General features: G+C 44.1%; 1 protein-coding gene across 7 annotated transcripts in view; it reads left to right on the top strand.

The window, feature by feature from the left end:
• The window catches only part of abcc3 (ATP-binding cassette, sub-family C (CFTR/MRP), member 3), a 65,685-nt gene that overhangs the window by 21,987 nt on the left and 21,126 nt on the right, over positions 1-22,572 (top strand). For all 7 annotated transcript variants that reach the window (XM_049013181.1, XM_049013182.1, XM_049013183.1 and 4 more), the window contains exons 2-11: positions 12,991-13,167; positions 13,430-13,555; positions 15,528-15,665; positions 16,277-16,402; positions 16,841-16,902; positions 17,171-17,302; positions 18,454-18,675; positions 20,548-20,731; positions 21,652-21,813; positions 22,135-22,227. In XM_049013181.1, the coding sequence (XP_048869138.1) occupies positions 12,991-13,167; positions 13,430-13,555; positions 15,528-15,665; positions 16,277-16,402; positions 16,841-16,902; positions 17,171-17,302; positions 18,454-18,675; positions 20,548-20,731; positions 21,652-21,813; positions 22,135-22,227 (1,422 nt within the window). The remainder of the gene's footprint in view (positions 1-12,990; positions 13,168-13,429; positions 13,556-15,527; positions 15,666-16,276; positions 16,403-16,840; positions 16,903-17,170; positions 17,303-18,453; positions 18,676-20,547; positions 20,732-21,651; positions 21,814-22,134; positions 22,228-22,572) is intronic.

The raw sequence follows: 22,572 nt of genomic DNA, 5'->3' as shown, positions 1-22,572 counted from the left end.
ACAAACTGCTTGCTTTGCAGAACAGTTTTTCCCTTTTCAGGTTAATCATTTTAAATCTGGTCACTGCATTTTCATGATTACATCGTTTGTGTCTTTTCCGTTATTTCATGTTTATTGTTTGTTAGGTGTAATGTCTGTCTTATGTTAGTTGTAGGAATAAATGCATGTCTTTTTACACAACTTCAGCCTCCGTCATTGAGTGCTCACAATAGTCCCTGCCTCTGTGCGATCTGGCTACTACGCTCTGAAACCTCTAAACTCGCCTGAAATATCGCGAGACTCTCTCTCATCGGCCGTGAGGGGAGCTTCGCTACCGATCGTTTACATTACCTGGTGACGCAGCTCGCTGGACGAGCCTACTAACCCAGGTTATTAAGCGATACTGGTTATTAATGAATCCCATTTAAGTCTCACATTAACAGATATCGGGGATTCGCAATTGAGTTTGGAGGAGCCGACCATTCGGCATAACAATTGGTTACTAATCAGCATCAAATAATAATTAATTAAAAGTTAATTAATTTCAAAACATATTGGTGGAGATATTAAAATATACCTGAGCTAATAATTCCTACATAATTGGTGGAGAATGCGGGCACAAGGTTTAAACTTATTGTGAGCACATAATTTAAACTTTTTATGACTGAACGTACAGTTGAATAAGCGCTACAGTGAACTGGTTGCAAAAAGTTGAGGATCAATCGCACTCAGGGCAATCTGAAGGCATATAAGCGGGAACATACGGGCTTAATATAGTTATTTTTATTTCTGTTATTAGTAGTTATATTATTTTGTTTTATTTTTGGTTATTTTATTTTAGTTTATTTCGTTAAAACTGCAGTAAACCTTAACCCTATGTCTGACGAGATTCTCAGATATAGCGCGTTGTTTCCAGGATCGATTCGGACGAGTTTCTCCGTTTCCATATATCCTGGCAGAGATCTCTCTATTAGCGAACAGGAATTCTTGTTACGAGGTTCTAACCTGAATTCTGTTGCGCTTGGACTCCCTGAGATAAGACCGATAGCTTAGCTACCTATCAGGATCTTACTCATATGTGTGTGCCTGCTTTAGACAAAGCAAGTTTAACACCACTTTGCGCTGCGAGCCAAGTGTGTGTGTAATTTGGAAATTGGGAGTCTCCAGTTCTTGAGACCCGCCGTGGTTTCAGCATCATTTGCGACGAGATATAGTGCACTCACTATTTAGATCCGTCGCCGTAACGCGAGCGCTGTCTCGCTCCAGTAATTGTTTTAAGGGGTTAAACTGCGCAAGGCACAGAAGGCCGCAAGCGGCATGTGCATGCATTAAGCGTGTGTGACACTCATTGATCGTCGGCAACCGCATAGCTATCTCTTTGGTTACGAGTGCAGTCTGCGAACGCCACTCTAACCACTTAGAGGTCAGAGCCCTGAAGGCCTGCCTGACGCCAATTTTTTTTTGGGGTCACCAGTGACCCTACCCCTTAGGCCTGGGACCCCCCACAAAGGGAGCAACGCCCCATTGAGCCTCTAGTGGTCAGTCATAGAACTACCACTCCATTTCGAAATTGCGCCTCTAGTGGTCAGGCAGAGAACTACCACTCAATTTCGAAATTGCGCTTCTAGTGGCAAGCCATAGCAGTGCCACTCCATTGAAATTGCACCTCTAGTGGTCAGCCATAGTAGGTTAACATCTGAGTTGGGCCTCTGGTGGTCATCTGCGGTAATACCAACACGCATAATTGGACACACAGGTTCTTGCCTGAAAGCCTTAATCAACTTTTTAATCAACTTGATTACAACACATTAACATCTAATTAGGTTATTGCTGCATAACTAATTGATGTTTTCAATTGAATAAGAAACACAACTCATTGGGTTAGATTTCTGTTTTACCTTTTTGATTTATTTTAGGTTTTATTTCACTTTATGCTTTTATTCACTCCCTCTCCCCCAACAAGGGTACTTGCATAGAAGTTCAACCATTATTAACAACGGTCAACATACACAATCACATCAGAGAGTCATTTGGTTCTGATCAGTTGAGCTCTTCCTGTGCTAGGTGCCTACCATTCGCTCTCTGTTGGTTGAGCTTGTCTGTGGCTCTGCTGTCACTGCTTACGATCATACAGTTTGTCAGAACCGAAGGGGAGTTCTCAGCAATTGGACGCCCAAAAGCGTGCCAGCCCGGCTACACCCACTGACTCATTAAGGGCAAGGCTGACAGGTACCTCAGGCGATCATTACAACTTTTGAGCAGGACCTCGTCTAGGGTGAGTTCTGAGAACGGCCCTAGCTTGGACTCTCACTAGGGTGGGTGATACCTGAAGGCTATTTTGCCAGCCTTGGTCGAGTCAGGTCTCAGGTAGTGCAGCCGATAAGCTGAGCCCCACCTGGGTTGTCTCAGTTGTGCATACAGAACACCCCCTTCCAAGTTGACATTGCTGGGGATCGGGGGAGTGGGAGCCGGACTCAGGCCTGCTTGGCTGGGATTGAGCTTGTGGGACGTGCCCTGTTCAGGAGGGACACCTGACAGCATTCAAACCTCTCTACCTGCATCACTAGCTTAACACCGCAACAATTCGGATAGGGACAAGTAAAGCAGAACCTGCTAGTGGTCCCCCTTCTGGTCAAAGCGGAGTTGTTCAACAGAGCCCAACCCAGGGGTAATCTGATCTGCAACAGCAAGCTAAGTTTGAATGCAGTCCCATTGCTTTTGAAGCTCTTGTTTTCCACTTTCTATTCCCAACTTCTCCTGTCATCTTCTGACACTGTCAGTAGTCACAGACTGACAATTTCCAGGATAAGGTTTTATTCTTTACCCCTGACTAGGGCATCTCTCAAGCCCTAGAGTAACTCACACTGTTCTAACCTGTAACAACTTCTCCCAGGGAGCAATTTTTGTTTGTTATTTTGTCGTGGGTAACTATTCCCGTGGTTCACTACACCCTTCCAGTTACCCAGTGACAGGCCCCAGTTCTACTTTATTTTACTTTGTTGGTTTTATTTGTTCACCCAGATTTAGGTGTCAGGTCACCCACCTAGACAACCTCCAGTCTGAGTGTAACAGATTTCTGCGGCCACCCTGCAGTTGACCGAGTCACAATGATCCACATGGAAAGCCCCCTCAACCAGTGGAAAGATGTGGGTACCTGGCCTGATGTTGTGACTTCCGACTTCCTACCCAGTCGTGCCGATCTCATACGGTCCAAAGCAGCTAACCAAATTGAGGACGACATCGCTGAACTAATGGCCATGCCACCCACTCAGAAATGCGGGAGTAAAAGGCTAACCGAAGCACTCGGCTCCCTCGCACACAAACTTCTAGCCAGGTTGAAGACAAATGAAGAGGAAACGTCCTGTCTCCAGCAAAGGGTGCAAGCACTCCAACAGCAGGAGAGAGACACCCAACAACTTCTGGCTGAGACACAGCGAGATGCGGCCCAAGCTCAACATCGCATTAAGAGCTTCGAGCAAGAACTCCAACAAAGAAGGTCTCCGTCCCATGAGGAAGAGGAGACAGAAGAAGGCAAGATTCCTCAAACAAGCAAAAAGCTTCAACAGGCTTTGGAAGGGCTCAGAGCTGAAGCTGACCAGCAAGAACAGCAAGCCAGAGCCACCAAAGAGAACCTCGAAGCCAGACTGGACCAGGCCGAAACACTGTTGGACAGAGCCCACACAGAGCTCAAGAACAAGGATGCTCGGATCCAGGCCCTGGAAAACCATCTGGCTGAGGCACAGAGATGCCTGCACAAGCTGAATCACCAGCTAATCAGCTCCCAAGAACAGCTCACCGATGCCAGAACGAAACATCGAGCTGACGTAGTAGAGATTGACCGAATGAGACAAGAACTAATACAGGCATATGAGGTAAAGTCAGAATTTGGAGCCTCCAACAATTCAGTGATGGCACCGACTTCCTCTCCGACAGTGCTGTTTCCCCCAAGGCACTCAGACTGCGTTCAAGGGACCTCTCATCGGGACAAGTTACCTCCTTGCCCATCACCGGACCTTGAGGAACCAAGCGCCTGGAAGGTCTCTCTCAAAGAAGGCATCCCAGATGAAACAGGTGTACTGAAGCGATACCAACACCGGGTTACCACAAAGGAGCTTGATAAAGTAGCTCGAAATATCGACATGTTTACGCCTGACCCCATGGGGGGCCACGACATTCATACCTACCTCCAAGACATTGACTTCCACCTCCAAAGACTGGACAATGTGACCAATGAAGACAGAGTCTACCTCATCAGGATCACATCCAGCCTGGAGGTCCGCAGCTTCCTGGATCGACAGCCCAGTCGAATCAAGGCCGACTCCAAGCTGCTACACGAAGCACTGATTCAAGAGTTTGCTGATCCTGAGTCGGAACAAGGTATCAGTGTCGCCTTGGATGTCAAACAGAGCAGACAAGAGACTCCCCAAGCCTACTACAATCGCCTTCGTCGGGCATATTTTGGGTCCAAAAATGAGGCAGACATGGAAGAAGATGCAACCTTCAAGGCTCTCTTCCTTCGGAATCTCCACCCAACCTTAAATCACTACCTTGGGCTCATGGCTTGTCCCCACACCATGACAAGTCAACAACTACGAGACCTTGCAATCAAGGCATACCACAAACAAAGAGCAGCAGCCGAGAAAGCAACTAAAGCGACGGCAGTGCTAAATCTTGGCATTACAGACTCCAACCTGGCATTGGAAGGTGGCCACCCTCATCCGCAACCACCAATCCATGACCGAGGTTGGACAGCAGCAAGCCACAGTGAGCGTTACCCTGGTCCGCCTCCACAGCAGTTGAAGACCCGGCCAGACCGGTGGGAGGCACAGCGCTCTCTTAACCAAGGGAAACCAAGACCCACAGAGCCTTGGAAGAAGCGGGGAGATCGGCTAGGAAGCCAGTTCTCTAATTCAAGCTCTCCACCAAGTTCCCGATGGAATCGACCACGGAACTGGAAAGACAGGAGGAAAAGTTATGAACCAGACTCGAAGCCTGGACAAACCACGGAGAAAGATGAGTGGTTTCTACTCCAGTTGCTGCGTGATTTCTTTGCTCAGCATCACCTCAAGGGTCAAGAGGACTTTCGGAAGAAAGATTCAAAATGACTAGGACTGAAGCACAAAACACGCAGGACCCCACAATCCTCACCAGAACCCAAACCAGACAATGCCCACAGACTCCCTTGGATGTCAGCCCTAAGTAACACTCAACAGCCACCGGCGTTCCCTACCAGAGATACTGGAACAACTGAAGAAGTCCCACCTCAACTAGAAAGAGCTGCCGACTCAGGTCTGATAAGAGCACCTGATGTTGCCGTCACCAACACAGAGCTCGATCAAGAGGATGAGCCCCCACCAGCACCTGACAACGCTGTCCTAGTTGTGTGCCGTGGCTCAGAAGAGCACCACCCCTACTGTGGTGATGCAGCACCAATTCCTGGCCAGGCCCTTGTGCCACAGCTCCTGGGAGATCTGGTGGAAAGGGGGGTAGCCAAGAAATTCTACCTCTCCATCACCCTGGAAGATGTTCTCACCCTGGAGGGCCTCATCGACACTGCAGCAGACATCACCCTCATGTCAGCCAGTCTTTTCTGCCAAGTGCAGCACCTAGCCGCCCAGAAGAACAAAACCCTCCAGCCGAGGAAATGCTCTTTGGACGTGCAGGCGTATTCACCAGTGGGCACCAGGATGGATCACATGATACCCCTCAATTGGTCCATCGGTTCCATGAATGTAATGCACCCAGTATACATTTCCCAACTTGAGTCCATTCCTCTCCTCATTGGGAAAGATTTGCTGAACCGGTTCGAGCCGATGTTAGACTTCCAACGTCTGAAAATTTGGGCTCAAGTTATAGAACCACTGCCACTGTGGAAACCTGACGCAGCCACACAGGAATGTCAAACCCTGGCTGCATCCTCAGATCTCACTCCACACCATGGAGAGTACCCAGCTGGAGATCAGAATCGTGACACGAGAGACCCACGCCAGCACCATGACTCCTTCCTGTGTAGGCTGGACCCTACCTCAGGATCCTTCAGCCCCAAGATCAGGAAAGGCATATGGCTCCAAGGCATGGAAGTCACAGATGTGGCAATGACCATGGGGATAGAAAAATATCCAATGACAAAAGGGACTGTATGTGACATGGAGCTTGCTGGTGACCAACACCTGACAATCCATGCTATAACTGCCCAGCCTGACACAGTACAGTCACCCAGCTGCCACTACTATTCTCAGGAGGGACCAGCAGCACCCAGCATTTTGGACACGCCGACGCCAATGGAACCATCGCAACACCACTACGTTGATGAGAATGTCTCTCAAGACATGATCACCATTTCTGTAGATGGATGCGCATTCAAACATCAGGGGACCCTGAAAGCTAGAGTAAGCATTCTGGTGCTCAACGACGACCCCGTCCCACCACAACAGCTCAGGCTCTGTCCTCACACATCGCAGTATGCGGAGCTGGCAGCAATCTTAATCGCCTGGGAGGTGGCCTCCGAACATGGAGTAGAGTACCTGCTGATCTGCAAAGACTCCAGCTATACACGTCTCAGCTTCATGTGCTATCTCCCTCACTGGACACAGAATGGCTTCAAGACATCAGGCTACAAGCCAGTCAAACACCAAGACCTCCTGCTGACGTGTGACACTCTGATTACAGCACAAAATACGCATATCTATTGGAGAAAGGTCCGTGGTCATTCCAGACTCCCAAGACTGGACAAGATGTACAATGACCACACGGATGCACTTGCCAAAGCAGGAGCACTGCACGGTGACTCATGGGAGTTTTGTCCCCTCCCACCCACCCACGCTGTCCAGATCGTCACCCGCAGTCACAGCCGAGCATCTGCCCCACCGCCAACGATTTCACTGTTGGAACTTTCCCCTCAGGTTTCCAACTCTGACATCGTCTCCCTCCAGCCCACTGATTCTGTGCTCAGCACGGTCTGCGATCACCTCCGCGACCCTGCTGCGAACTCGATCTCCACAACTGACCAAGAATCCCTTCCTGACCTCCATCACCTGATGACGGCTTTATCCTCTTTTCATCTTGCCGAGGGCGTACCTCTTCATGTCCCTGATGCCCACACTTCACCACGGCTCGTGGTCCCTCAGGCACAAAGGGGGGTCATGCTACTGTACGCCCACGACGCACCCTGTGCAAGCCACCGCAATGCCAAAACAACCTATGAGGCACTTAGTCAAGTAGCCTACTGGCCTAACATGCAACAGGATGTGACGGAATATGTGAAAGGATGTCTGGTCTGCTGCCAATTCCAACCAAAAGAAGGACAACTTTTCCAGTTCAAATCTCCCCAAAACCCCCAAGAGAGAAGAACAAAGAGGAAGGGAAGGAGAGAAGGTCACAGATTGGGTAGACCAATGTGGTGGGCTTGACTACTGATATCTGGGTGATCTTGATGTTTTTGTTTATCTGTTTGTTTGTTTTGATAACTTCTCATTTTCTTTGGTTGTTGTTTTTGGTAAGGACCTGGGGTGGCTCACGCGTGCCCGGGAAATTACTGAAGAGGATCCGGTTTTGCATTTTCTTGTCACGTTTGTTTCTTTACAATTGTCCTCTGGCCGAGAATTGTTGCCACTATATCTTTTTCCTGTCCCCTTTGCACAAGGGTGCACCACACTCCGAATCGGTCTTGACTCACCCCCTCACTCCTAATCCGGTCCTTATTTTCTATCCCCTTACCACTAGGATGACGCTGCCCCGCTACTAGCATTACTCAGCTAGGAGGGATGAGGCCCCAGTCCAAGAGGGCATCCCCTGGGCCTCCGTCAGGCATTGTCTTCCGGGAACAGCCCGGTCTCTTGATTACTAACTGTTGTACCCACATACAGCGAGTATTCGTCTGACGATGTCGACCGAGCCCATTACCTCCATGAGAGACGCCAAACGAGTGGGACAGGTGTCCGATGGACCCAGGATGCCATGCATCATGCTGCCGTGGACACTACTCACATGCTGGAGCAGTTACCCAACGACCGTGAACCAAGCTGAGTCCAATCGACTGCCCGAGAGGTTCCTGGACGCCTTGCTGGGAGCTGCGGCACCCTGTACGACAGAGGGTTCACCACTCCTTGCTGTCCCAGAAGCCAGGGGGCCCGCCCTTGCGCCTCCTCCCTGTCCATCCAGTCACTGTACCACCCAGAGTGCCGAAAAACGGGACCTTTCATGTGTCTCGTTGCATGTGGATGATCCTGTTTCAACTTCCGTCGCCTGAATGATGGCAATGCCATCATCAGCCGAAAGGGGGGATATGTAGGATCACACATGCACATTTCACCAAGCTTAAACTCCAGGTGACCTGAGACAAGGCCTACCCTGGTACGAGAAGGCACACATTGACCTAGGCCCCAAAGAGGGGGGGTTTGTGACCCCACACACATAGATAACCAGGGAGGCCAGCACTCCAACTTTTATTGCCCAAGTTTTTAACGACCTACAGATAGCAGAGTGGATCCCCAGGGACAGGGGCCCCTCGACTTGGCCCACAACCCCATCACCCGACATCCTGCCGTGCATACCACTCACCCAACATCCCACTGAAAGTTTCCTTTAAGTTTGGTTTTGTATACCCTGTGTAGTATGATGCTTATGTCTCAATATGCAAATCATGTTTGTGTGTGTGTCCTTAGACAGTCTTAGTCTTGTGTGCCACCCTTATAACCATGTTCACAGAGTATCAATTATTTTACCCCTCACACTTAAACTCTTGTATAAATTTGAATAAATAGATAGGTATAGCTACCACTGTATATATATTATACCAGAATAATCTTGGGAATTGAATAGTCTAACCAGGGATCTTAGTGTGACCTAACTTTTGAAGATTCTTTTCCTTTGTCTGACAAACCTTCCCCCCCCCCCCCTTCTTTGCTTTGCCACATTCCTCGGCAACCCTTATCTGATCTTTGTATTCTACCATGCCTATCTAAGGGTAAGATGTGCTTATGACATGAGAATATGTCATATAATGTCTGTGTAAAGGGTAATATCTGTTGAGGTACAACCTAAACCACCTGTACCATATACTGGTGTTAGTAATAGAACATTACTTATATTATGCTATTATGTTATCATTAATTAATCATCACAGATGGTATTTGGTGTGAACCGCTAGGCTGGTACGGCATGTTTGGTATCAAACCGAAGGAAAATCACTCCAGTTTCCAAATCTGGTCAGTGGTTACCACAAAAGTGGACGTATCAAAAGTTACACCAGCCTAATGAAAATCACCATTACCAGAGAAGTCAGTCTGGTCATAAATCCCAAAAGGACTGATACCGACCCCCTTCCGAAGCCCGCCAAATGGATGGTCAGCCATTGGTCCAGGACTCAAATTCCTGGTCACTCCTAATCACGAACCTTATGCTATAAAACATGGCACCTCAGAACAAAGAGGGGAGAAATAGAAGAAAAGAAAAAGGGAAGAAAAGGAGAAACAAGCAGCGTTCTTAAAGCCCGTCGGTGAAGACCCAAAGAACTGCAACTCAGCCCAAGCTTCACCAGAAGAAAGAACCGGAGGAACTCCACTCCAACAACCGCTGCAAACACCGCGCCTCCCTGAGAGCCATCACCCATCAGCTCATCAGCCACTGCAACCAACTGCAAAGACCTCCCTCTTTCCTGCATCCAAGTAAACCAACTTCCTTTCCTTTCTAACAACCTAAACTGTCCTATTCACCTGCTATATTCCTTTAGGTTTATATTCCTACAAACTGCTTGCTTTGCAGAACAGTTTTTCCCTTTTCAGGTTAATCATTTTAAATCTGGTCACTGCATTTTCATGATTACATCGTTTGTGTCTTTTCCGTTATTTCATGTTTATTGTTTGTTAGGTGTAATGTCTGTCTTATGTTAGTTGTAGGAATAAATGCATGTCTTTTTACACAACTTCAGCCTCCGTCATTGAGTGCTCACAATAGTCCCTGCCTCTGTGCGATCTGGCTACTACGCTCTGAAACCTCTAAACTCGCCTGAAATATCGCGAGACTCTCTCTCATCGGCCGTGAGGGGAGCTTCGCTACCGATCGTTTACATTACCTGGTGACGCAGCTCGCTGGACGAGCCTACTAACCCAGGTTATTAAGCGATACTGGTTATTAATGAATCCCATTTAAGTCTCACATTAACAGATATCGGGGATTCGCAATTGAGTTTGGAGGAGCCGACCATTCGGCATAACAATTGGTTACTAATCAGCATCAAATAATAATTAATTAAAAGTTAATTAATTTCAAAACATATTGGTGGAGATATTAAAATATACCTGAGCTAATAATTCCTACAAAAGAAAGAAAGAAAGAAAGAAAGAGAAAGAAAGAAAGAAAGCCTGCACGAGGGAGAGGAAGACGAGTACCAGGACAATTGAGAGGAGTGGGACAAGGACAAGGGAGAGGAGTTAGAATGCAAATAAAAGTCTGTACTGTAACAGTTCTGTGTCTGTATTTTTTTTTTACATAAACTGTACATTTTATAAAGCTACTCTGAGATGGTCATTAATTTTTTTGTATTGAATTTCTGCAGCAAAGGAAACAAAATGCATGCATTTACTAAACCCAACAAAACAAAAATGTAGAAAGGCTTCAAATATAAGGGCAGACCTGACACATAAAATAATGCAGTTTCTGTAATTTCAGCTGATAGTGTTTTTTTGTCAGTGTGTAATGATTGACTAAATGTTCTGGTGGAAGAGAACATGTGTTAGTGTTTTCAATAATTATTTGATTTTAAAACATGTTTGCAGTGTTTTGCTAGACATAGTGTACTGTGGTAGTTTATTATTGTATTTTGAAAATTAGTTTTGAGGTTTAGTTTACAACGTGTGATTTTGAGGATGAAGTTAACCGTTTTGTCAGTTGTGTGTTTTAGGTGTGTTGGTGCGTTAAGAGTTTAGAAAACTTGTTAAATGTATTGCAAAAACTGTCATAGTGATTGTAAAAAACTGTAAATAGTGAATTTCGATATTTAAGAAGTTGTATCTCGTAATGGGTTTACCGAGTCTGCGCTTTAGGGAGAGAAACGGTCACACTCATTTCACTTGTGCACTGTCTGAAGAAGCTACATAGATGTAAGATGGAAATCACTGAGCAACTGCCCACCTCTAGTTGATAAACAGCGTGGTAGAAGTGAGATATTGTGTTATTTTAAAAGTGTAAACTCTATGCAAAGCCGACTGCAGCTGTATACGAATGCTGTACAACCGGGCTCTCACTCACCCTGGTTTATACTGTATGCGAAAGTTTAAACTTTAATATGGAGTTTAAAGATTGTCAATGTGCATGATCACTTGATAATAATATAATGTAGCGGCTTTTCCATTTTGTGTTTCTCTTTGAAGTGGCTTCTTTCATGTCCTTTTGATGAAAAGTAAGATTGACGGAAAGACAATTCATAGGTTTAATTCATAAATACTCCTACATATTTTAAAACAATATAACCACCCCCATTGTGTTATAATAAGTTTGAGAACCATTGGCTTATCCCGTCATGAGCATTAAGGAAGACTTGAGGTCAGGTTTCTCTCTGCAGCTCCGATGGTTCAATTGTACATCCGTCAAGGAATGACAAGGAAATTGGGGCGGTTCGTGTTTTTCACGTTTTGCTCACTGTGGAACAATGCCACCACACCACAGTATAATATAAACATGTATTCATTCATTCTTGTTCCAGAATGAATTATTCTATCTATTGTCTATTTTCTTTGTCATAATAAGTACAAGTATATTATCTATTTCAGCAGCTACCATAGCAGTGGCTGTTTGTCAAGCCTGTTTTTTTGGTGTTGCATTAAGTAAACTCTTGTTTATGACTGAGTTGTAGAAAATGTTTAAGCATCTTGTGCAACAACATATCAGTCAACCTGTGGTCTGTATACAGTACAGTAAACTGGCAGAACATCTTCCTGAAGTCAAACTGAAACGCACCCAGTATCTCTTCTCTTTCAATGTTTATTTATTTTGTTTGTTTAAGGCGGTGGTCAGAGGGAAAACTCTTGGTTCCCTTTTCCCAATTCATTATGAAAATCATTAAATGGCTGCTGCGGGTTGAGTCTGAGGTCTGCGTCTGAATCTTTTTTGTTTAACTGGCTTTAACCGGCATGAGTGATCCTTAGATCTAAGTCTTCTTAAACGAACATTTGAAAAAAAGTGTGGGGGGGGGGGGACTGACTTTGGCCCTGCGTGTTAGCATTGTAGATTAAACTTTGAATGTTTGAAAATGACAATTCTGGACAATGAATGACAATGAAAATTGTAGTAGTGTTTGATATTAGTCATGGTATAGCAGAATAACTGACCTGGTTAATAAATGGATTTTGAAATAATAGGTGCATTCACACTCTTAGGCATTTTCATATTGCAGAAATAGATTTAATCTATTTTTTTTTTATCACCTTGTGTAGGTGGGCCTAAAGTCAGCGTGAACACAGATATGTCACCTTAAGCACTGACGCTGTTTTACGTTGAGATTTATTTTTAGGGCGGGGCTAAAGTCAGCGTGAACACAGATATGTCACCTTAAGCACTGACGCTGTTTTACGTTGAGATTTATTTTTAGGGCGGGGCTAAAGTCAGCGTGAACACAGATATGTCACCTTAAGCACTGACGCTGTTTTACGTTGAGATTTATTTTTAGGGCGGGGCTAAAGTCAGCGTGAACACAGATATGTCACCTTAAGCACTGACGCTGTTTTACGTTGAGATTTTTTTTTTAAATTAGCCCTCATTTGCTGTTCTTGGCATTGTTTTGCAATACATTTAAAGGCATATTTATCATCTTTGATTAGAGTGCCCAGTGTAAGAGCACTTTTGTATATCATGTATGTGAAGTGTCTTAAACTATACAGTATTCAGTGTATGCAGCTTTGTCAACCTGAATGTGAAACTAGATTGAATTTCTTGGTTACAGAGTATATATTTTGGTGAAGTTGGATTTTGTCGTCGATGCGGGCAGGACCTGACTCTCTCCCCTCTCCCCTGCAGGATTCTAACCGGACGCTGTACTGGGACACCCCCGACCTTACAGAATGCTTTCAGATGTCGGTTTTATCATGGATTCCCTGCATATACCTGTGGCTCGCTTTTCCGTTCTACTTCCTGTATCTCAAGAAAAACAGCAAAGGATACATCATGATGTCACTGCTAAACCGAGTGAAAATGGTAAAAATTTTATATTATTCTTCTGTCCTTCCATGTTTGTTTTTTTCCCCCATTGTTAACTAATGTATATTTTCCCCCATAAAAATAAATGCATCTGGCAAGATATGAAATGATTTGTCCATGTTTTGTGGTTGATAAGACTGTAATATGATGCGGTGAATGACCGTGTGCATGTACACATCACCTGACAGGCTTCAGCCGTACAAAACAAATGAAGGGAGAGCAGAAAGGTGAATGGCTCCCTTGTGTCTGTTGTGTGCAGATTTTCGCCCTGGTATTATGGATCGTGTGCTGGGCCGATCTCTTCGCCTCCTTTCACGAAATGCATCAGGGCAGCCACATCGCGCCGATATTTTTTGTCACGCCTTTGGTGGTTGGCATGACGGTGGTGAGTATTCAGTAGCTGGCAACCTCTGCCACTGAGCCAGATGAAGTCAGATTTGGGGTTGGCCTGTTTGGCCTTTATTAAATACACATGTGCTGTAGCGTTCCGTTTCATAATGGTGTCACTGGTGTGACCTTTAACCCCAACTTGAAAAATGTACCTCTGGCGTGTCATTTACATAAAGATCGATAGGTAGTAAAATGTTTCATTTGGGAACTGCCAACAATGATCTTGCTGATCTTGTGAATTTATGGCATTGCAGCATCGGTACACCGGTCGTTTTAGCCTGCCATATTTGCGTTGTGTGTTAGCTTTTGTGCTGCATGAATGTTATCGTTACAAAACTCAGCTTGTCCATTAGTTCTAAAATGAAAAATGAAAAAATACATATCTTTTCTTTTTAGGTGCCCAGATAAGCTTTTCCCTGATACGGCATACATTGAATGTTTATCTTCTCTATCTCACTCCCTTTGGTCATTCATAATATTTCCAGCCTCTTAAAGAGGTCAGGAGTTTTTGGGGGAACCTGAAATGAAGCGTGTCGGAAAGCAGCCACAGGGGCGCAGGGAAAGCAGTTAGCACGGCGTACCCCGGCACGGCCTGTCTCGGCTGAGCGCCGAAAAGCCGGCTGCTGCTTTGGACGCTAATGATTTAGCTGCACTGCTAGAGAAGCGTCGAGGCATCCAGATGGCCTTTTCCAACATCGTATTGTCTTTTCATGCGAAAATGTTTAGTTCATTTCCTATCATCCATGTCTAGATCAGTTATATTGACGTTTTTCGGCTTGTAGAAATGAGTTCAGGCAATGGTGAGTGGCCTTGCAAGTGGCATAAGAGGAGCGTGAGCACATTTGGGGGGCAGCTCTACCAGTCTCCTTATCGGATGCAGCCACAAAGCTGTGGGAGCCAGCAGGAGCCTAGCAGCTGCATCCACATGATGTACATGGAAAGCCTTTCAAACTCAGAATCAGTATTTGTATATATTTGTCAGCCCCAGTACTTCCTGTAAATGTTTAGATTAGTTTGTTATAGCTATCGAATAGTTCCAAATGTGTGATTCTCTTTTTGTGAACAGGTCTATATTAATATGAGTCTGGACATGCATTTTTAACTAACCAAACATGCCGTTTAAATTATGTGTGAAAAGTTGTTCTTGTTGTATTTGCGGTTGCCACACCATCTATTTTTGAAACCTGCAAGGTCCCGTGTTGTATTTTCCCTTTTAGAAGACATTTAAATGTTAACAGTTTGTATAGTTCTGATCTGATGCCTTCACTGTACTATGCAGTCCTGCTTGTTCCAAAAATAACTACGTATGAGGAAATATTTTTATAATTCTAAATTGTGGTGTGGAGTAAGGTTCCGTCTGTGGCTTCCAGGTTTTGAATCAGTACAGACTTGACTTTGTGTTGTGAATATTCTGTACACATTTCCTCCTCTTTTTTATTTGCTTAGTGCTACATGGTAACACGTGTATGGTACATCTCTCTGTTTGGATGCAGTGCATTTCCTTACCTATTTGTTGCTGCCAAAAGTTCGTCCGCCCATAATTTTGTCTAGGGTAATGTTTTTGTTCCATGTTCGATATTCTGGAATTAGTATTTTTAAAAGCAGTAATGGTGCCCTGATCATTGCGCTTACCACTGGGTGCTGCTCTGCCCTTTACTCTTCTCCAGCGTGAGTTTATGATGCAGTTTGCATGGATCATCGAAAATCATCGAATTTCAGTTCCATTTGTTTAATTATCAGCCTTCAATGTTGAATTTTGACCATGCATTTTTCTTAAGAAATCTAAATAAATCATCACTCTAATAAATCATTGATTTTCCCATCATCAGCAGCTTTCCTTTAGATGCTGTTGGGTAGGGCTCTGATACTTTGATTACTAATTTACTCAGCACAGCAATACAGCCGGACCTATGTATTGTAAATGATGTTGTACTATAATGTTCATCAGCCTCCTCTCTCCCCGTCAGCTTCTGGCCACCTTCTTGATCCAGTATGAGCGCCTGCGCGGGGTTCAGTCCTCAGGCGTGCTCTTCATTTTCTGGTTCCTGTCCGTCTTGTGTGCCATTGTGCCTTTTCGGTCCAAGATTCTCCAGATTTCCCTCAAGGTAAAACTTCACAAGACTGCTACAGTAAAAACTATTGTTTCCTCTGTCTTCTTCATCTGTTTCACTATTCATGACCCCATGTGTTCCTGTGAGATTTTTTTATATATCTCTCGTCATCTGAAGGTGCTGCTGTCTGTTTTCCTCTTTCCTCATGTCCCCCCCCCCCCCCCCCCCTAATTCTACACTCGGTCCGCTCTCTACTTCTTTCTCCACCTCTTACTCTGTGAAGGGAGTTTGGCTCCGCTGGAGTTTGCGTGAGGACGTCTTCGGGAGAATAGTGGTGGCGTTCTTCCATAGAGCTGCCTGCGGCCGGCTTATCTAATGTTTTGGGGTCATATAAGCACGATAAAAAACAAAGTCTTTGCATGGTACTCGGGTCCTGGGCCTGATGTTTTTCTTTTTGGAAAGATTGTAAATATTTGTGGCAGTAATACAGAATTCCATCTTAATACCCTGAGTGTCCTTTGCATTTTAAAAAGTCTTGGTTATAATTCAGAATTTGATCTAGTCACGTGCTAAGTGGTCTGTCTGTCCTTTTAGTTTGTGTGACATGGGTTTCATTTCAGCAATTATGACAAGAGGTTAAATTCTTTTTCTTCCCTTTTTTATAGAACAGGGTTGAGGACAAGCTGCGATTCACCACATTCTACATTTATTTTGGATTGATTGTGGTGCAGCTTATATTATCCTGCTTTAATGAGAAGCCCCCGCTGTTCTCCAGTGTGGTCACGGACCCCGTAAGTGCAACATGCACCTTCTGACTGCAGTGGATGGGACGACGTTTACAGCATAATCACACTGGGGTCAAAACAAGTCAAAACAAGTCATAACTGCTCATTCACACAGGGGCTTCTTTTCAGGACTGTGCCTGCTAGTGCATCCAGCAAATGGAACATGCTGCAGTTCTTTAGATTTAGAAAAACAATTGTTGGCCCAAAAAACATGAAAAAGTTGTTTCTAATTCAAACATCACACTTGGAAACGCACTTTAACATTGTATAATATTGAGTAATGTAATTTCTGTATAATATCCTCATGTAATGACTATTCATATTATTAATTTCTAAGCCTTTGAAACCCTTTGGTCTTTAAAAGGTAGAATCAGGTTTCTTCATTGTCTCCATCGCATCTAATTGCATTATACTCTCATTAACCATTTTAATTTATTTTAATAGAATCCATGCCCAGAATCCTCAGCTGGCTTCCTCTCAACCATGACCTTCTGGTGGTTCACAAGGTTATTGTCTCAAATATTTAGATTAATCGAGTATTGAGAAATTAGATTAATTTAATAACCACTGAATATGCCAGGTTACCTGCTGCAATCTTATTATACTAAATATTGATGCCTTTTTACGCAACAATTAACATTAAATTCTCATCATCTAGTACATTTAAGGCTTGTATAAATGTTTGGTAGGGCCATTTACTTTAGTAGATGTACAAGAACAGTCATAGGATTAAGAAAAAAGTATTGATATCCACAACCCCATTTTTGTCAATAGTATGGCTATCAAAGGCTACAAGAATCCGCTGGAGAACAAAGACCTTTGGTCCCTAAACAAGCGGGACAGTTCAGAGGTCATCGTGCCGAAGCTGCTCCGGGAATGGGAGGTGGAACAGGCCAAAGTCCAAGGGTATGAGGAATATTAAAGTAGTTCAGGCCTCGGCACTCCAATCACCAAACCTCACACGTTTTCCATTCTATTCAAGCTACTGTAGTGTGGTGTCATCTGCCCGGTGGCTGCACTCAGGTTCCCAGCCCTGAGGTGGTTCGTCATGTGGTGCACGCTCCTTACCTCTCCTCTCTATTCTGTAAGGTGTCAGGTAGAAGAATGTGAAATTCATAACATTTTCCAGTCCTTGGGCTGAACAGGAAATTGCGCAATCTCAATTTACAAGTGTTAAAAAAAAAAAACATTACTTCAGAAAGTGCTTATTCATCATGTTCTCTGCTGAGAAACCTACAGGAAAACGATACTGTGTGTAGTTATTTTTAGTGCCGTTTGTGAAACACTATATCGCCAGTTCTCACTATGGAGGAAATCTGAAATGCAGTGAAACAAGTCTTTTAATAACAGGGCTTTAATTTTCTGGGACACCAGACCTGTACTGCCGAATTCCTCGCTGAGGCTACACATTGCCAGGATGGGATCTGTGTAGAAATAATGGGGCAGGGAAAGGCATTGACACTGGGTAGCTGTGTGTCTGAAGGGCTTGTCTGAGCACTGTGTGATTCCTGTCTGTTAGCTAATATTAGCTGCCACCATTGCAGTGTCGGCTAGTTTTTTGCTTTTTCTTTCAAACGTTCTGTGTGATGCTGTTGTGGGAAACATCCAGCATTGTCCTGCCCATTGTCAGGGTATATTTTTCTTATTTAGCACCAGTGTTGTTGCAGTACAGTGTTTATTAAGAAAACAAAGTAGACACTTCATTGGCCCCTGTGGGGATATTCTTTTCCACCCCACCATCTTGTTCTCTGAGGGTGAGAGCAAGCTAGTCACAGAGGGCAGCCACCTGTTGTGGCGGCCCAGGGAGCTGGTGGTTAAGGGCCTTGCCCAAGGACCTGCAGGCGTGCCGAGGTCGGGCTTGAACTAGCAACCTTCTGATCACAGGCACCAAGGCTTAGTCCACTGAGCCACACTCTGCACACAAGCTATCGCTGTTACATTTTGGATAATTAAAAAAATTTTCAATTTAATGTAATTCTTTTAATAAAGACTTTACGGACATACAGACAGACAAAGCATTAATTTATGGTTTTCTTTTGCTGTATTGGGCATAACAGGGAGGTTCAAGCCTTGTACTCCAAGTCCCCCTTGACCACGGAGGCCAACCACGTTGAAAGGTCCCCGGCGGAGGCAGAGGTGCTGCTGATGGAGAAAGGCGAGGTCCGGCAGCCTTCCTTCCTGCGCTGCCTGCTCAAGGCGTTTGGCCCCTACTTTCTCATCGGCTCCGCATACAAGCTGCTGCAGGACCTCATCACCTTCATCAATCCCGTGCTTCTCAGGTAAGGTGGAGAGCTCATCTAGAGCTGGAATTACACTTAGAACACTATCGTGATGCCGGGAAAAAATGAGAATCAGCAGGCGTGCAAGGTTGCAGTCTGAAGTAAATCTTTCCGCAAGAATTAAACCATCAATCGTGCGAAGTGAAGGAATGTATATCGTAATATCTCGTAATGTATATAGTAATATCTCGTAATGTATATTGTTGTATCTCGTAATGTATATCGTTGTATCTCGTAATGTATATGCATTACGAGATACAAGTATCGCCAAGAATTAAAATAACCATGTCTGGGAAGTTATGGAAAAAGAGTCAGAAGTATTTGTAATACCTGAAAGAAATTATGCATTCTTAGTCAACTTGTTTTTGTGACTAGTTATATAAAGTCATTTTAAATTTCTCCGGTGGCTTCAAAGCAGGTCAGTTAAGGTGGTCGGCACGGATAGAGTCTCCAGTAGGAGCGACACTGATAAGTGACCATCTGAGAATCATGTGCTTGGGGAAGCCCTCTTCACTGCCGGAGGCCTACCACCCCGCAGACATAATTTAATGCACCGGATGCTGATAATCAGGGCCTGAACTACACAAGCGCTGCTGCTGCTCATACTTCTGTGCGTAGTTCGCATCAATCTAGAGGATTAAAAGTTGTGTCCACCAGGGTCCAGGGTGAGAAATCATCTAAGTCGGTGTCTTCGGTTCCAGTCTCTTTTTATTTGTATGAGGTTGTGGCCTGCAATGTTTTACAGTGACTGCCTCCATGAGCTACCTAACGAGCAAAACATCATTATTTATACACACATACACCCACACACACAAAAGTTCCCGGTTGAGAACTTGGAAGCAGAGGCCTCATTTAGAAAGGCGTTATACAAAATAGGTGTGAAACACTGGTACACACATTTAAATAAAAATTTTCATTTTTATAAAAGGCACAACATAAACAAAACAAACCGTGAAAAAAATTGTGCGCATTTACAAACGGTCCACAGCAGTCATACATACGATTTGGAGGTTTCGTATAAATATTTCCACTCCCGCCAGAATTTACAAACATGATTTATAAATGAGGACCCAGGCTTCTGAATTTCAGTGGGAAAGGGCATCGCGAAACACTTGTAAACATGGCTTTCTTAGCTCAGAATGAGTTGCGAAGCAGAAGAAACTTAGACTGCCATTAAATTTTGAAGGCACTGTACACAGACTTACAGAATACTGCTTGGAATATTTTTTTTCTGTCGCCCCTGAAAATATTTCAATATCTTCCAGCCACTCATGCAACAAAAGAAAAAATATTCAGATGCTACTTTAAAGCCGACTGTACTGCACCTAAACACATAGTCCCGCAACAAAAGGTATAAAACATACTGCCCCCAAAATGTTTTGGTATGCATCTCGAATCCACATGTAGGTGCACAAGACATATGGAATGAACACAGGATGTGCCTGACAGCCATGATGTACAAGCGAATGCATTGCAAGCATTGACAATAAACCAGCCCTCGGAGGCAGTTATGATGAAGCAAAGGGGGTCAGGGCTTAGTGCATCTTTTGCATGTTGGTTTAGTGTATTTCTGTTTAAGAGGAATACATATTTCGTTATGCAAAATATAAGTGTCAAACCACAAAAGTGACAGTGCCTTTTTTTATATGTGACTGACCAAAGCTGACATCATTTGAATGGATGTGATAAATGCACATACTGTGATGCTGTAGCTTCTAAATACTGTAATGCTCTGTCATAAAGAAGAAATTCAGTGACGATTTGCACTTTTGGTTAAACTCATTTGGTTTGTAAAGTGTCAGCCATGGTGTGCATCTTCCCCGGGTCCCAAAGGTGAACTGTTTCATGGTTGTTGTGTGTTTTTTTTGGCAGCATGCTGATCTCCTTCATAGGCAATCAGAAGCAGGGCGTCCCGTCTTGGTGGGGATATGCGCTTGCCTTCCTGATGTTCTTCTGTGCCCTGCTGCAGACCCTTATTCTGCACCAGCACTTTCAGTACTGCTTTGTCACAGGGATGAGACTGCGCACTGCCATCGTTGGCGCCATCTACAGGAAGGTGGGTGGTGGGTGAGACTTTTTAGGGTGAGGTGGCCATGCCCATTCTTGTAAGGTGCGTCATGATGTCATCCTACTTGGATGCCTTTGAAAATGTTGCAACATCCGTGCAATACTATTCAAGATAACAGTTCTGTAGTGTAGTATGTGCTATGATTCATGTAATGATGCCAGATACCAGACCAGTTTTGAAAGATGGGTTTGGCTGTGTCAACAAATGAGGATCTTCTTGGGCCAGGGAGACGAGCACAGGGGAACTGAACAGGAACTTAGATGGTAATGCAGTGGGTAAGCAGGTCCTCTTGGATAGATTGTTTTCAGTGTTAGACTTCCTGGGTTACAGGTAAAAATTCTGTAAATGAAAAAGGTTCATGATTTCTTCTTCTGCCTATGAGGAGTGTGGTGAAGGAATGAGATAATATGGAGTTTAGGTTTGACATCCTAAGAAAGATAATTGCAATAGAATCTCAATGGACTGTGACCAGTTTAAATTTAATGACTCAACCTTAGTGTGAAATCAGATTAACATTAGAAAAGGTAGTGATTAGGATGATGAAGACAAGGGAGCAGGAGACCTCATTCCCTGTTCTGTCTGGAGGAAGCAGGCAGTCTGTTGGTATGGTGAATACTAACCCCTGTTGGCTTTCACTGGTGATTTATGGGATTGATCTAAAGAAGGAGAAATTTGTCAAGTGCTTATGGGAAACTAGAGACTGTAGTGAGGATGCAGCCAGAGAAAAGGGAAGTGATAGAGGCAGGAATAATTTCCCTCTGGGATCTACAAAGTTCATGTAATTAAATCTAGTCTAATCTATGGTAGATCACAATGGTAGATTGGAGTCCTATGCATTTCTGTTGAGAGGTGGGCGAGACTTTAGCGTTAGGCTGTTGTATCAACTCATCGCTTCTTGTTACCTTTAGTCTCTTGTGATCACAAATGCGGCCAAACGCTCCTCAACCGTAGGGGAGATTGTCAACCTGATGTCAGTGGATGCCCAGCGCTTCATGGACCTCACCACCTTCCTGAACATGCTGTGGTCTGCTCCTCTGCAGATTATTCTGGCTCTGTATTTCCTCTGGCAGGTGTGTTCACTTGCTTCCCTCTAGCTTACGCATAGCAGCTGTTGATACCATAAAAAATAGTTCCTTCTCACCTCAGCTCCTAAGGTTACCTTCATGTTATCTGTCAGTGCTAATCTTCTAATGTCTACTGCACTACACCTTAAAACATGGAAAGGAAATAAATGATTCATGACTTTATACAGTGGCTATTAATATTTTAGCGCCGGGCTGTTACGGTGTTGTTGTTGTCACGTGTCCAGCCCGAGCTTCATTCTGCTATTGCATCAAAAGCCGTGAATGTAACATCGAACACTGACGTGCATATTCTGTTTTGCCGAGCAGAATTTGGGTCCCTCTGTCCTCGCTGGTGTGGCTGTGATGATACTGTTGATCCCCCTCAATGCAGCCATTGCTGTGAAGACTAGAGCATTTCAGGTTTTTAAAATTTAATCAAATTGGAAATCCTTATCACGTGTGTTATTAATTTTAGCTAGTTCAGTGTTCATCTGATCTTAGTGGATTTTATTTATCTTCCTGTTTTAAAAGCCAATGTAAGATCGTACTTACTAGTAATATAACAATTACAGTACTCACAGAAAGTCTTGGGATGCTTAATAAATTTGATAAAAAAAATGCAAATTTTTGGTTTTTAACGAAAATCATTACTTCATTTATTTGTTTATAAAAATGTATATAACATTTGAAACAACTACATTCATTTCAAGTAGTAACAAGTTGAAACCCAAACTATACTTGTAGAAGAGCTGCTCTAAGTTAAAA

The sequence above is a fragment of the Brienomyrus brachyistius genome, chromosome 5 (assembly GCF_023856365.1).
Source record: "Brienomyrus brachyistius isolate T26 chromosome 5, BBRACH_0.4, whole genome shotgun sequence".
Lineage (NCBI taxonomy): Eukaryota > Metazoa > Chordata > Actinopteri > Osteoglossiformes > Mormyridae > Brienomyrus > Brienomyrus brachyistius.
The sequence above is the reverse complement of the archived record's forward strand: the minus strand, read 5'-3'. Positions and strand labels throughout refer to the sequence as shown.